The sequence below is a fragment of the Rhinoraja longicauda genome, chromosome 21, assembly GCF_053455715.1.
Source record: "Rhinoraja longicauda isolate Sanriku21f chromosome 21, sRhiLon1.1, whole genome shotgun sequence".
Taxonomy (NCBI): Eukaryota; Metazoa; Chordata; class Chondrichthyes; order Rajiformes; family Arhynchobatidae; genus Rhinoraja; species Rhinoraja longicauda.
The window spans coordinates 6,485,121-6,499,107 of NC_135973.1; the positions used below are offsets into that span (position 1 = coordinate 6,485,121).

At 44.3% G+C, this 13,987-nt stretch overlaps 1 protein-coding gene across 2 annotated transcripts in view; it reads left to right on the plus strand.

Moving 5' to 3' along the window:
- Window positions 1–1,180: 1,180 nt before the first annotated feature.
- narfl (nuclear prelamin A recognition factor-like) overlaps window positions 1,181–13,987 on the plus strand; it is a 30,592-nt gene continuing 17,785 nt past the window's right edge. Inside the window, exons 1-6 of one of the 2 annotated variants that reach the window (XM_078417662.1) lie at window positions 1,181–1,262; window positions 9,242–9,316; window positions 9,887–9,982; window positions 10,697–10,840; window positions 13,021–13,147; window positions 13,850–13,984. In XM_078417662.1, coding sequence (XP_078273788.1) covers window positions 1,197–1,262; window positions 9,242–9,316; window positions 9,887–9,982; window positions 10,697–10,840; window positions 13,021–13,147; window positions 13,850–13,984 — 643 coding nt within the window. In that variant the 5' untranslated portion in view covers window positions 1,181–1,196. The remainder of the gene's footprint in view (window positions 1,263–9,241; window positions 9,317–9,886; window positions 9,983–10,696; window positions 10,841–13,020; window positions 13,148–13,849; window positions 13,985–13,987) is intronic. The other variant, XM_078417663.1, reaches the window with a different exon arrangement.

Sequence of the window (13,987 nt, forward strand, 5' to 3'; positions counted from 1 at the left end):
AGGTACAGCAGGCAGTGAAGAAAGCCAATGGAATGTTGGCCTTCATAACAAGAGGAGTTGAGTATAGGAGCAAAGAGGTCCTTCTACAGTTGTACAGGGCCCTGGTGAGATCGCACCTGGAGTACTGTGTGCAGTTTTGGTCTCCAAATTTGAGGAAGGATATTCTTGCTATTGAGGGCGTGCAGCGTAGGTTCACTAGGTTAATTCCCGGAATGGCGGGACTGTCGTATGTTGAAAGGCTGGAGCAATTAGGCTTGTATACACTGGAATTTAGAAGGATGAGGGGGGATCTTATTGAAACGTATAAGATAATTAGGGGATTGGACACATTAGAGGCAGGAAACATGTTCCCAATGTTGGGGGAGTCCAGAACAAGGGGCCACAGTTTAAGAATAAGGGGTAGGCCATTTAGAACAGAGATGAGGAAGAACGTTTTCAGTCAGAGTGGTGAAGGTGTGGAATTCTCTGCCTCAGAAGGCAGTGGAGGCCAGTTCGTTGGATGCTTACAAGAGAAGAGCTGGATAGAGCTCTTAAGGATAGCGGAGTGAGGGGGTATGGGGAGAAGGCAGGAACGGGGTACTGATTGAGAATGATCAGCTATGATCACATTGAATAGCGGTGCTGGCTCGAAGGGCTGAATGGCCTATTGTCTATTGTTTACGGGGCGAAGGCTGGGGAATGGGGTTAGGAGGGAGAGATAGATCAGCCACGATTGAATGGTGGAATAGACTTGATGGGCCGAATGGCCTAGTCCTACTCCAATTCCTTGTGACCTTTTGACCTGAACCTCTGGTCCCTTCCCGTGAGGGCAAATGATGTGCAGACGCAGCACGTAACGGGGAGGTGAAGCCCCGTGAGGGGAGGTGACGCCAATGCTGGCCCCGCCCCGTGAGGGGAGGTGACGCCAACGCTGGCCCCGCCCCGTGAGGGGAGGTGACGCCAATGCTGGCCCCGCCCCGTGAGGGGAGGTGACGCCAACGCTGGCCGCGCCCCGTGAGGGGAGGTGACGCCAATGCTGGCCCCGCCCCGTGAGGGGAGGTGACGCCAACGCTGGCCGCGCCCCGTGAGGGAAGGTGAACCCGTCCCGTGAGGGGAGGTGACGCCAACGCTGGCCCCGCCCCCTCCGCCTCACTGCCGTCGGTCGCCGTGCGCTTTGCGGCAGCGCATTGACTGACGGCGCTGTCGGCGGGAGTAAGATGGTGTCGCGCTTCAGCGGGGTGCTGCAGCTGACTGACCTCAACGACTTCATCACCCCCTCGCAGGTAGGCAGGGCCCGCTCCGCCGCTCACACAGCCGCCACCCGACGGGAACTGTCCCACACTCCCCTCCCTGCCTGGTGATAGAGTCAGGGATTAATTTAACGAGGGTCCTCCTGAACTCCGATGGGCCGAATGGCTTTCCTCTCCCCCCCCCCCCCCCTATTGTGAAGAGGAGGGAGGGGGGGAATGTGGTAGGAAAGAACTGCAGATGCTGGTTTACACCGAAGATAGACACAAAGTGCTGGAGTACCTCAGCGGGTCGGGCAGCCAGAGCAGAGAGGCCGAGTTGATGCAGCATTTGTCGTCCCTTCCCACACTTTCTGTGAAGAAGAGGGCCTTGCCTTCCTTGCCTTGCCCTACCCTTGCCTTGCCCTTGCCCTTGCCCTTGTCCTTGCCTGCCTTGCCTTCCTTGCCTTGCCCTACCCTTGCCTTGCCTTTGCCCTTGCCCTTGCCCTACCCTTGCCTTGCCCTACCCTTGCCCTTGCCTGCCTTGCCCTTGCCCTTGCCCTACCCTTGCCCTACCCTTGCCTGCCTTGCCCTTGCCCTGCCCTGCCCTTGCCTTGCCCTGCCCTTGTCCTTGCCTGCCTTGGTTCGGTTACTGCGATTGAATTGTCGTCTCAGTCACCGGTTGAACTCCCCCACCCTGGCTGTGTGTGCCAACGTGATATCATCATACGAGGAAGTTCAGTTGCAAAGTATTTACTGGCTCCGTAATTATTCACAAAATGCTGGAGTAACTCAGCAGGTCAGGCAGCATCTCAGGAGAGAAGGAATGGGTGACGTTTCGGGTCGAGACCCTTCTTCAGACTGATTCCTTCTCTCCTGAGATGCTGCCTGGCCCGCTGAGTTACTCCAGCATTTTGTGGATAAATACTTTCGATTTGTACCAGCATCTGCAGTTATTTTCTTACACTGGCCCCGTAACTTCATCTAATGGAATCTTACTCACAAATGTGATGAAAAGAGTAAAGCGCTGAACACCTCCTCCGCTCAGACAGTCCGTCTGGCTAAACCTACCTGATCTCCCGGTTGCTCAACACTTTACCTTCCCCTCCCATTCCCACACTGCGTCCCACACACTCACTGGTTAAACTCCCCCACGCTGTGGCAATGTGGTAAAATGTGAGGAAGTTCAGCCGTATAGTATTTACTAAAATACTATTTAGTGGCTTTGAACTTCATCTAAATGAATCTACTCAAAAATGTTATGAAAAGAATAAAAGTTTTTCCAAAAGCCAACATTTAAATAGTTTAAGGGTATCTCGTGGTCTTGATTGTGTACTTTCAAAGTTCTCTATATACATTACTGCCTTCAGAATTGAAGATAAGCACAGCATACACAAATATTCTTTATACATTTCTTTATTAGCCTTATTGTTATTTATAACATAGCACAAAAAGTAAGGAAATTTGTGTTTGGTAGATTATTTCTTTGTTGTAACAATGCTTCTTGGCAATAAATCTTATACCGTTGGAAAGCCTGTTTATTCCCCTTTTAAATGGTGCCACATTTGTAAGGAACATGCATTTGTGGGATGAGCAGCAGAGCTGAGTATGTAGGTTGCGCCCATGAAAAATCTGCCAAATCTTCTCTGCCAATGCCAAACAGCTTATTCTGCCATTGACTCTTGTTCGGTGTTGTTTGGTGGATTGGATGATTGAAGTCTGAAGAAACAAGACATATTGGCAATTTAACAATTTATTCATTTAATAAACAGGAGCCTCAGTAGCGTGTGGAAGAACCATACACAGCCACAACAGCCTGGCACCTCCTCATGCTGGTCACCAGCCTGGTCACACACTGTTGTGGGATGGCATCCCATTCTTCAACCAGCATTTGTCGCAAGTCAGCCAACGTGGTTGTGTTGGTCACTCTGGCACGAACAGCACGCCCAAGCTGATCCCACAAGTGTTCAATGGGGTTGATGTCAGGACTGCTGGCAGGCCATTCCATCCTCTCCACTCCCAAATTCTGGAGGTAGTCTCTGAGAAACCCTGCTCTGTGGGGGCGAGCATTGTCATCTTGGAGGATAGAGTTCGGTCCCAGACTGTGGAGATATGGGATTGCCACTGGTTGCAGAATCTCATCTCAATATCTCTCTGCATTGAGATTGCCTCCGATGATGACAAGCCTCGTTTATCCAGTGAGGGAGATGCAGCCCCACACCATCACACTGCCTCCACCAAAAGATGTTACTCTATCGGTGCAGCAATCAGCATAGCGTTCTCCGCGTCTTCTCCACACTTTGACCCTATGATCCAACTGCCGTAGGCAGAATCTGGACTCATCGCTGAACATAACGTTCCTCCACATGTTCAGGTTCCAGTGCACGTGTTGCCCACACCAGCGCAAACGGGCCTGACGGTGAAGGGCAGTCATGGCAGGCCTCCTGGCAGCCCTATGAGACCGGAGATCGGCTGCGTGCAGTCTGTTCCGAATTGTCTGGGCAGAGAGCCGTCGGCCATATCGTCCTGCAAATCTGTAGAAGACAGCCTACGGTTTCTAAGTGCTGACAGGGTGAGGAAACGGTCTTCTTCGGGTGTCGTCTTCTTGGGACGCCCACTTCGCGGCATGTCTGACATCCCCCGTTATATGTAACTTGGCCTTCACTTTGGAGATGGTACTAGGGCTCACTCCAAATAATGCCGCAACTTGGTTTTGCGGCACACCAGCTTGAAGTTGCCCTATCGCACGGGCCCTATCCAGATCAGTCAAACATGGCATGCCGATTCTTGGAGCAGACACCTACTGACCACTGTAGCAGGGCCCATGCTCACAGATGCTGCCAATCAGGCACCTGATTGTCAGCACCTGGTGGTACCAGAAGCTCAAAACAAGCGTCAATAGCAACAGCAGAATAAGCTGTTTGGCATTGGCAGAGAAGATTTGGCAAATTCTTCATGGGCGCAACCCATGTACTCAGCTCTGCTGCTCATCCCACAAATGCATGTTCCTTACAAATGTGGCACCATTTAAAAGGGGAATAAACAGGCTTTCCAACGGTATATACTGGCTAGAATTCTATTATGCCTTTTCTTGGCCTGTGAAAACGTTAGTTTTTTTAAAAGTTTATTGTCACATGTACCAAGGTACAGTTAAAAACTTTTGTTGCATGTTAACCAGTCAGCAGAAGGACAATACATGTTTACAATCGATCCATCCACAGTGTACAGGTACAATGTAAAGGTAATAGCGTTTAGTGCAAGGTAAAGTCTGATTAAAGAGAGTTTGAGTATCTCCAAAGAGGTAGATAGCAGCACAGGACCACTCTCGTTGGTGATAACAGCTGAACCATTCTATCAACAACTAGACAGTGGACCTGAGCTACTTTTCTTCCAAGGCTTATTCTGAATAAAGTGATACCGGCTAGAATTCTATTTGCACCTTTTCTTGGTGTGTAAAAATGTTATGTTGTACCAGTGCTAAATTACGAGCCTTCAAAAAACACTTTCCAGCTTAAACAGTGTGAATTTGGGGGAATAAAGATTCTTAAGAGTTAATTATCAGCTATTCTGAATCCTTAATTAGATTTTCCCACACACTTTACAACAGCAACCTTAAATGTAGAAAGCTCCAATACCTTTGATAGATTTTACCCATAACATGCAAATTTCTGCTGGCATATTACATGGTAATATTACTTTAATCACACGCTGAAAGCAGTGAAAATGCTATAAAAAAAGTGAAGTTGTAACATTCTTTGCAGCCAACAACTTAATTTTTAATAATCATTTGAAATTATTCTCAAATAGGTTCCTAAATACCTATTATTATGAAGAAATTAAGAGTTAAACTGTTGTGCATCTTTCCACTTTCTGGTGGCATTTAAGAGATTTTAGATAAACATGCAGGCAATGGAAGGATCTGAAACACATGCAGGTAGAAGAGATTTGGCATCATATTTGGAACAGATAAGGGCTTGTTGCTGTGCTGTAATGTTCTATGTACCATACTGACCTGGTTGCACGATAGATACTGTATATCCTCTGTACAGTTCTTACCAAATAATATAGTAAAACATTGATAATTTGTCATCCAATTGTTTGGGTATTCTGACAGAAGGGTCTCGACCCAAAACGTCACCCATTCCTTCTCTCCAGAGATGCTGCCTGTCCCGCTGAGTTACTCCAGCATTTTGTGTCTATCTTCAGGAATTCTGACAGTTTGACATCTGGCTCAGGCATTAGTCTGTATTGTGAGCCAGGGTTCAGAGTTCAAGCAGGATGTGTGGCAAGATTTAATAGGAATCTGAGGGGCAACCTTTTCACTCATATGTGAGTATATGAAATGAGCTCCACAGAGGCACTTGTGGCAGGTGTGATAACAGGATTTAAAAGACACTTGAACAGAACTTGGATAGGAAAGGTTTAGAGGAATTTTGGCTAAACATGAGTAAGTTGGTCTAGCTTAGATGGGGTATCTTGGTTAGCATGAACAAGTTGGGCTGAAGGGCTGTATGACTGAGATCCATTAGTATAATATAGAAATGCACAACGGAATATATGAGTGCTCTTATTTCAGTATTGAACGGACTCCTGCCACCTGCAGAAGTTTTCAGATGACTCTGCAGTTGTGGGCTGCATCAGTGAGGGGAAGGAAGCTGAATACAGAGGTGTAGTCAATGGTGTTGAGTGGTGTGGGGTGAATCACCTGCAGCTCAACACCGACAAGACTAAGGAGTTCGTGGTGGACCTCAGGAGGAGAGGAACCCCCTGTCCCCTGTCTCCATCAAGGGTGTAGATGTGCAATTTACCAAGGAGTACAAGTACCTTGGAGTTTACCTGGACACTAAACTAGACTGCTCCAGGAACGTGGAGGCACTGCATAAGAAGGGACAGAGCCGTCCGTACTTTCTGAGGAGGCTCTGCTCTTTCAACGTCTGCAGTAAGATGCTGCAGATGTTCTATCAGTCGGTGGTGGCCAGTGCCATCTTCTTTGCTGTCGTGTGCTGGGGCAGCAGGGCGAAGGCCGTGAACACCAACATGATTAACAAACTCATCAGGAAGGCTGGTTCTGTCCGGGGGGTGGAGTTGGAGGTGGGTACTGGAGGGGAGGATGCTCCTCAAACTGCAGAGCATCTTGGACAATACAGCTCACCATGACACACTGGTCAACTTGAGGAGCACCTTCAGCAACAGACTGGTTCCACCTAGACGAAGTACAGAATGCCACAGGAGATCCTTTTTCCCTGTGGCTATCAAACTGTACAACTCCTCCCCCTTATGTCGTGGGGTAGACTGAGACTGACTCTTCCCCCCTCCCTACTCCCCAATCTTTGCACATCCCCAATCCTGGACTTTCCACCTGTCACTTTCATTTCATGTATCCTGTTGGCAAACCAATTTCCCTCCTGGGTTAAATAAAGTTCTGTCGTATTGTAATAACTAGTTGATTCTGAGGTGGCTGATGTGGCAGGGCTAACCTGTCCAACATTGGCCTTATCAACTACCTCAAAGTCCGCAGAAATGGAGTGGAAACAAACCATCCTCAATTCCAAACGGCTGCCTAAGAAGAGAATAGTGTGTGTAACTATCTTAATGCTGACATTTATACTAATTTTGCCCTTGCCAATTTCCTGCAAAAACAAAACAAGTAAACAGTGTAAACAACCGTGGAAGCAGGTAAGTGGAATTTGTAATTTATTCTATTTTTGGGGTATTTTAATTATTAACGAAATGTTACAAAAATGCCGTAATTAATGATTTTCAATATTTTAATATAACATGTTAAAAAAAAATTAAAGTATGACTTCGGATTAAAATTTCGAAGAATGTTTTATGAAAAAATCTCCAGAAATGGATCCAGGAAGTTTTGAGATCAAATTTAAACATATAATTTAAACAATGTTCCGTAAACACTGTGCTGGAAACACTGATTTTTTAAATATAATGTGGGTGAATCCAGACTGTGAGGATGGTGTCCCAGTTGTTCTACTGAGTTAGTGCAAACATTGTGGATATTCTGATGCACAGCATTAAACAAAGGTGAAAGTGACTTCCACCCGATTTACCTCAAACATGGGAAACTGAACTAGTGCACAATAACTGAACTGTTATTTTTGGCTCTTTAGATCCTCCATTTCATGATACCTTTATCTTTCCTAAACAACCTTATGCCTCACTTTTGATCTCTTTCCAAAAAAAATAATTCTGCTGCAGGCTTTCTGCATGAAATGTAGAAGCAATGCTGGTTTGCAAAAAAAGACAAGCTAGACAAGAGGGGCTGCAGGACAAGCAAGGCAGGTATTCATGTGTTCACCTATTACCTGCCACGCTTTGTCCTGTTCTTCCTCTCTTCCAGCTTTCTCCCTCACCCCCCCCCCCCCCCCTCAAATCACTGAAGAATGGTCCCAAACCAAAACTTCACCTATCCATGTTCTCTGGAGATGCTGCTTGACCTGCTGAGTTACTCCAGCACTTTTTTTTTATCCACAGGGAATGTTTACCAGAGGTGTTTACAATTGCCAATTAAATAACTGAATTACATTTTGTTTTGTCTCAATTTGTTGGATTTTATTTCAGTGTTCTGTTTTTATTGCTATGCTTTTTGGCAAATATATGTACAGATTGAGCATTTGATCTACATTCATGTAACTCTAAATTAATCGTGTGCTACTTTCGATTGGGTTGGAGTTTGAGCTCACTTTACCTCCTCCATCATTTATTTCTGTTTGCATTTTGTACGTGCTCAACACAAAGGTCTTTTGCAATGAAGTTTAAAACGAGGAAGGGCGGGTAAAAATTGTGCTGTGTTTGTACACATTTCCACTGGCCACGCCTCCTGGGCTGATCAGGACTGTTATCCAGTTGAACATTTCAGACAGACTTGCAGGACAGATATTAGCACAGAAAGTGCAAGAGCAGCTTGGGAGGGAGATTTGTCCAACTTGCAGAGAGAACCTTTTTATTCCACATACGTTAACCTGCTGCACCGCTGACTACGGTATGAAGCAGGAGAAGTGTGCCAACTGCCTTAGTAGGGTGAGAACACATTACTGCTAATCTCTTGAAGGAATGTTTTCTATGAGAAGTGACGAGATGGTATTAAATAATGGTGACAAAGTGAATTTATAGCTGCCCTAAGTGTGTCCTGCAGGCGTAGATATATGATGCGTTATTCTAAATTTGGAAGTAATGTGATCAAGCTGATCGTTGTTTTTACGTATGGTTTAAGTATAGTTTTTACTTTTTAAATGAATTTTGGAGTGAAAGAGTATTTTTCTGTGGGTAAGAGAGACTATGAATTACTAACCTTGCTCGCTGTGGAGCTGCCTCATTGCCATCTCAGTAGTGAAAAGGGAAATTTATTTCAGACAGGAAATTGTAAGTTGCCGTTTCAAGTACAGGAATTGAGACATCATTAGTTCCCTGTACACACACTTGTGCGTGTCCTCCCTGCATTAATCCCTTTTTATTATAATGTTTCTTATCAATCCTGTTCCAAGGAACATATCTTATGCATGCATATTCAAGGACAATTTCTTCCCAGCTGTTATCAGGCAACTGAACCGTCCTCTCACCAGCTCGAGTGCGGTCCTGACCTCTCATCTACCTCATTGGAGACTTTCAAACTATCTTTGATCGTACTTTATCTTGCACTAAATGATATACTCTTTATCCTGTATCTGTACACTGTGATTGATTTGATTGTAATCATGTACAGTCTTTTCATTGACGGGATAGAAAGGCAACAAAAAAGCTTTTCACTGTACCTCAATATGTGTGGCAATAATAATAAATTAAACTAAATTAAATCACTGACTGATCAGATTATACTGTAGTTAGTAGACTGCATGCTCCATTCTGGCATATGGAGACAAGAGACTGTGGCTGCTGGAATCTGGAGCAACTAAGAATCTGCTGGAGGAACTCAGCATGTTGAGCATCATCTCTTGGAGAGGAATGGTCAGCGTTAAAACTTTGCATCAGGTTCTAATGCAGTGTTTTGTCCCAAAACGTCATCCATGCCTTTCCAATCACAGATGCTGCCTGACCTGCTGACTTCCCCCAGCCAGTTGCTGCTGCTGCTGCTTCATACTGGCATATGCTCCTTAAAGGTAATTTATATTAAAAATATAAGGTTTTAAAAATCTGATTTTCTTACCATTTAAATCTAGGCAAATGGTCTTTTTCACCTCTGATTATTGCAAGAAAGCCAAATCTTGAATATGATATTGTATAAGAGAATCTCGTATTCAAATTTACTTTGCAATAGTTGATATTTACGCCTGACTCAAATATCACTAATTTGCTTCAAATTTGCTGCAAATACTAATTGAAGAAGCAAGCAAAGCTTTTCACTGTACCCTGGTACCCGTGATAATAAACTAAACTGAACTGGGCTGATCGTGGCTTTGGTGAAGCAGTGTCTTTCCACACGTTGAATTATTTTTCTTGTCCTGATGCCCACTACTTTACTACACAGCTGCAATTTGCTTTAAATATCTTTGAAGAGGGATCCCAATTTAAAATCTTTAAACATAATTGGCTGGGTAAATGTAAAAATTGTCCCTAGTGGGTGTAGGATAGTGTTAATGTGCGGGGATCACTGGGCGGCACGGACTTGGAGGGCCGAAAAGGCCTGTTTCCGGCTGTATATATATGATATGATATGATTATTGTTGTAGGAATGTGTGAAGCCAGTGAAATTTGAAAAGAAGCCAGGGAAATCCTCCGGCATAATCCGATTTGAAGATGATGGTAGTTATACTCAGCTGAACCAGGTAATACACACACTCCTCTCGGTCTGCACTTGCTTCTGTCAAGTGGAATTAACGCTTGAAATGTCTTTATTTTTCTAGTTAAAGTGACATTAAGTAAATTAAGGAAGTAATGTCAGAAACAAAGTTGAAGCCACAATATGTTTCGAAAAGCAAAAGGCAATTTATATTAAATTGAAAAATTGGTGGCAGCGGTAGAATCACTGCCTTACAGCACCGGAGACCCGGTTTCGATCCTGACTGCGGGTGCTGTCTGTACGGGAGAGTCAAATATATATATATGCTGTCTGTACGGAGTTTGTACGTTCTCCCCGTGGCCTGCGTGGGGTTTTTTTCCGGGAGCTCCCGTCCTCCCACACTCCAAAGGTGCACAGGTTTGGTGAATTGGCTTGGTATCATTGTAAATTGTCCCTTCTGTAAATAGATTGTGCAATTGTGTAGGGACCACTGGTTGGTGTGGACGCTGATGGTCGAAGAGCCTGTTTCTGCGTTGTATCTCTAAACTAAAAGGTTTTAAAAATCTGGGGTGATGTTCTTGCCATTTAAAGCTAGGCCCATCTTAAATCACGTGCTTTTCTTTAAAAATAAAAGAATCCTCTGGAGAGGAAATTTTAAATTGTCCATCTCAAAATGCAGATAGGGAGATAGTTATCCTTCTCTATTTTAACTGTTGCCTTTCAGTGTTTGTACTCATATCTGACTTGCTTTAATTTTCAGGATGGAGGTGTCCAGAAACTTGAAAAGGCAAAAATAACCCTGAATGACTGCTTAGCGTGCAGTGGTTGCATAACATCAGCAGAAAGTGTACTCATCACTCAACAAAGCCAGGATGAACTGTACAAAGTTTTGAACCAAAACAAAGTAAGACATTATTGTGGCAGATTAAAAATAATATTTATGTACCATATTTTCTTGAATCAGTAAAATGAATGCATATTAATGATACATGACAGATCTAGGAACTCTTTACAGAATGTCATAGTGTTAAAGAGACATTTGGACAGGTACATGATAGGATAGGTTTAGCGAGTCACGGGCCAAGCACGGGCAGGTGGGACTAGTCGATGGGACTTGTTGGACGGCGTGGGCAAGTTGGGCCAAAGGGCCTGTTTCCATGCAGTACGACTCTCTGACTCGAATATTTTATTTTCAAAATGAGAAATGGATAATGTACAGTTGAAAAATTAATCAAGATAAATGTAGAGAGGATAGATAACTTGTTTTACACATTTAAAAAAACATTTCAAAAGTGTGATCAAGTAGATTGTGTGAGAAATTCATAGCCAGTTTTGTTGTAATGATGATATTTCAATCTTGATTTGTAAAACCACTTATTACGATAGAACATCCTGACACGAAGGGTGGTTGGTATATGGAACATACTGGCAGAGGGAGTAGTTGAGGCAGATAGAAACATAGAAAATAGTTGCAGGAGGAGGCCATTTGGCTATTCGAGCCAGCACCGCCATTCAATGTGATCATAGACAATAGGTGCAGAAGTAGGCCATTCTGCCTTTCGAGCCAGCACCGCCATTCAATGATTCAATGTGATCATAGACAATAGGTGCAGGAGGAGGCCATTCGGCCCTTCGAGCCAGCACCGCCATTCAATGTGATCATGGCTGATCATTCTCAATCAGTACCCCATTCCTGCCTTCTCCCCATACCCCCAGACTCCGCTATCCTTAAGAGCTCTATCTAGCTCTCTCTTGAATGCATTCAGAGAATTGGCCTCTACTGCCTGCTGAGGCAGAGAATTCCACAGATTCACAACTCTCTGACTGAAAAAGTTTTTTCTCATCTCCGTTCTAAATGGCCTACCCCTTATTGATCATGGCTGATCATCCACAATCAGTAACCTGTGCCTGCCTTCTTCCCATAACCCTTGATTCTACTAGCCCCTAGAGCTCTATCTAACAGGTATAATAACAATTAAAAGACATTTGGACACGGATAGGGGTCAAACGTGGGCAAATGGGAGTACTGTATATGGGGTGTCTTGGTCAGCATGGGCAAGTTGGGACGAAGGCCCTGTTTCCATGCTCTATTGCTCTGTTCCTCGGTTGTCCGCTATGGAGATGGTTATAGATGATGTCAGATTTTTATTAAGTTGAATTAAATATGATTGTGTTTTAGCTTCTGGGTAGCACAGTGAGCTTAATAGTAAATATGTCTGAAAAGTCTGGAAATACTTGGCATATCCGGTGACATCTTTGAAAATAAGTAGAATGGAGAAACAAGGACCTGCGGATGCCGGTTTACAACAAAAAAAAACGACACAAAGTGCTGGAGTAACTCATCAGGTCAGATAGCATCTCTGCAGAACATGGACAGGTGACATTTCAGGTTGGGACCCTTCTTCAGACTCCCACCCAAACTGTCACCTATCCACATTCTCCAGGGATGCTGCCTGACCCGCTGAGTTACTCCAGCACTTTGTGTCTTTTGTTTTGTAAACCAACATTTGCAGTTCCTTGTTTCTACACGGAACAGTATATGGCAGGAACGGTTCCTTCAGCCCACAGTGTCCGTGCCAAACATGATCCCAAATTAAACTCCAAAGACGTACAGGTATGTAGGTTAATTGGCTGGGTAAATGTAAAAATTGTCCCTAGTGGGTGTAGGATAGTGTTAATGTACGGGGATCGCTGGGCGGCGCGGACTTGGTGGGCCGAAAAGGCCTGTTTCCGCGCTGTATATATATGATATGATATGATATGATATGATATGATAAACTCCCCTCCTCTGCCTGTACTTGACCCATATCCCTCCATTCCCTGCATATCCATGCGCCTATCTAAAAACTTTAGACTGAGCAAAATATCTACCAGTAGCTGTCTCAGAGGTAGATGATAATTTTTCTGATCTCCAATAGAATATTGTACTTGGGAACAACTCATGCCCTGTTAATAAAATGACAAAATCAATAAAAAATAGTCAGTAATATTGGGGGGTTTTCGAACCAGAGATAAATGGATTCAATTTTAATGGATAACAATGTGGAAAGCAAGTGTACTTAGCACTACTCTCTCATCAATTAGGTATCCAGCTCCAGAAAGACGACGGTAGTTTCAGTTTCACCGCAGTCCAGGGCATCATTAGCTGCGAGGTTTAATTTGCCCGTTGCAGACACTGCTCGGAGGCTGACGGCCTTCTTCAAAAATCTAGGTGAGTGGCTTGTGCCAGGTCTATTGAACTATCAGCCCACTGCATGTGGAGCTTGTCACCAATGCAAAGATACAAAACAAGTCATAAGTTCACAAGTGATAGGAGCAGAATTAGGCCATTCGGCCCATCAAGTCTACACTATTCAATCATGGCTGATCCATCTCTCCCTCCTAACTCCATTCTCCTGCCTTCTCCCCATCACCCCTGGCACCCGTACTGATCAAGAATCTATCTATCTCAGCCTTAAAAATATCCATTGACGTGACCTTCACAGCCTTCTGTGGCAAAGAATTCCATAGATTCACTGCCCTCTGACTAAACAAATTCCTCCTTACCTCCTTCCTAATGGAACGTTCTTTTATTCTGAGACTATGACCTCTAGTCCTAGACTCTCCCACTCGTGGAAACATCCTCTCAACATTCACTCTATCCAAGTCAGAGGTTCTTGAGACAAGTCCCATGAAACAAGAGTTTCCCTGGTCTGAACTGGGGAGTAGTTGTGGATCTCCACTGTGTGACTGTAATGATCATTTGTACAAGTGCCACAATCTGAATCCTGTTTATTTGAGAAATGTAACTGAACTGTTATCATTTTGAAGTTGGTTGATTCAGATATTTCCAGTAATATTTTATTGTGTTTGATATTCTTGAAATTTTAATTACACCAAACATTTTTTTTTCGCCTCTTCAAAATATCCACAGGTGTTGACTACGTGTTCGACACTACGTTTTCCAGAAACTTCAGCCTGATAGAGGGTCAACACGAGTTTGTGCAACGTTTCCATAGGCATAAAGATGATAGCAAAGCACTGCCTATGCTGGCCTCGGCTTGCCCAGGTA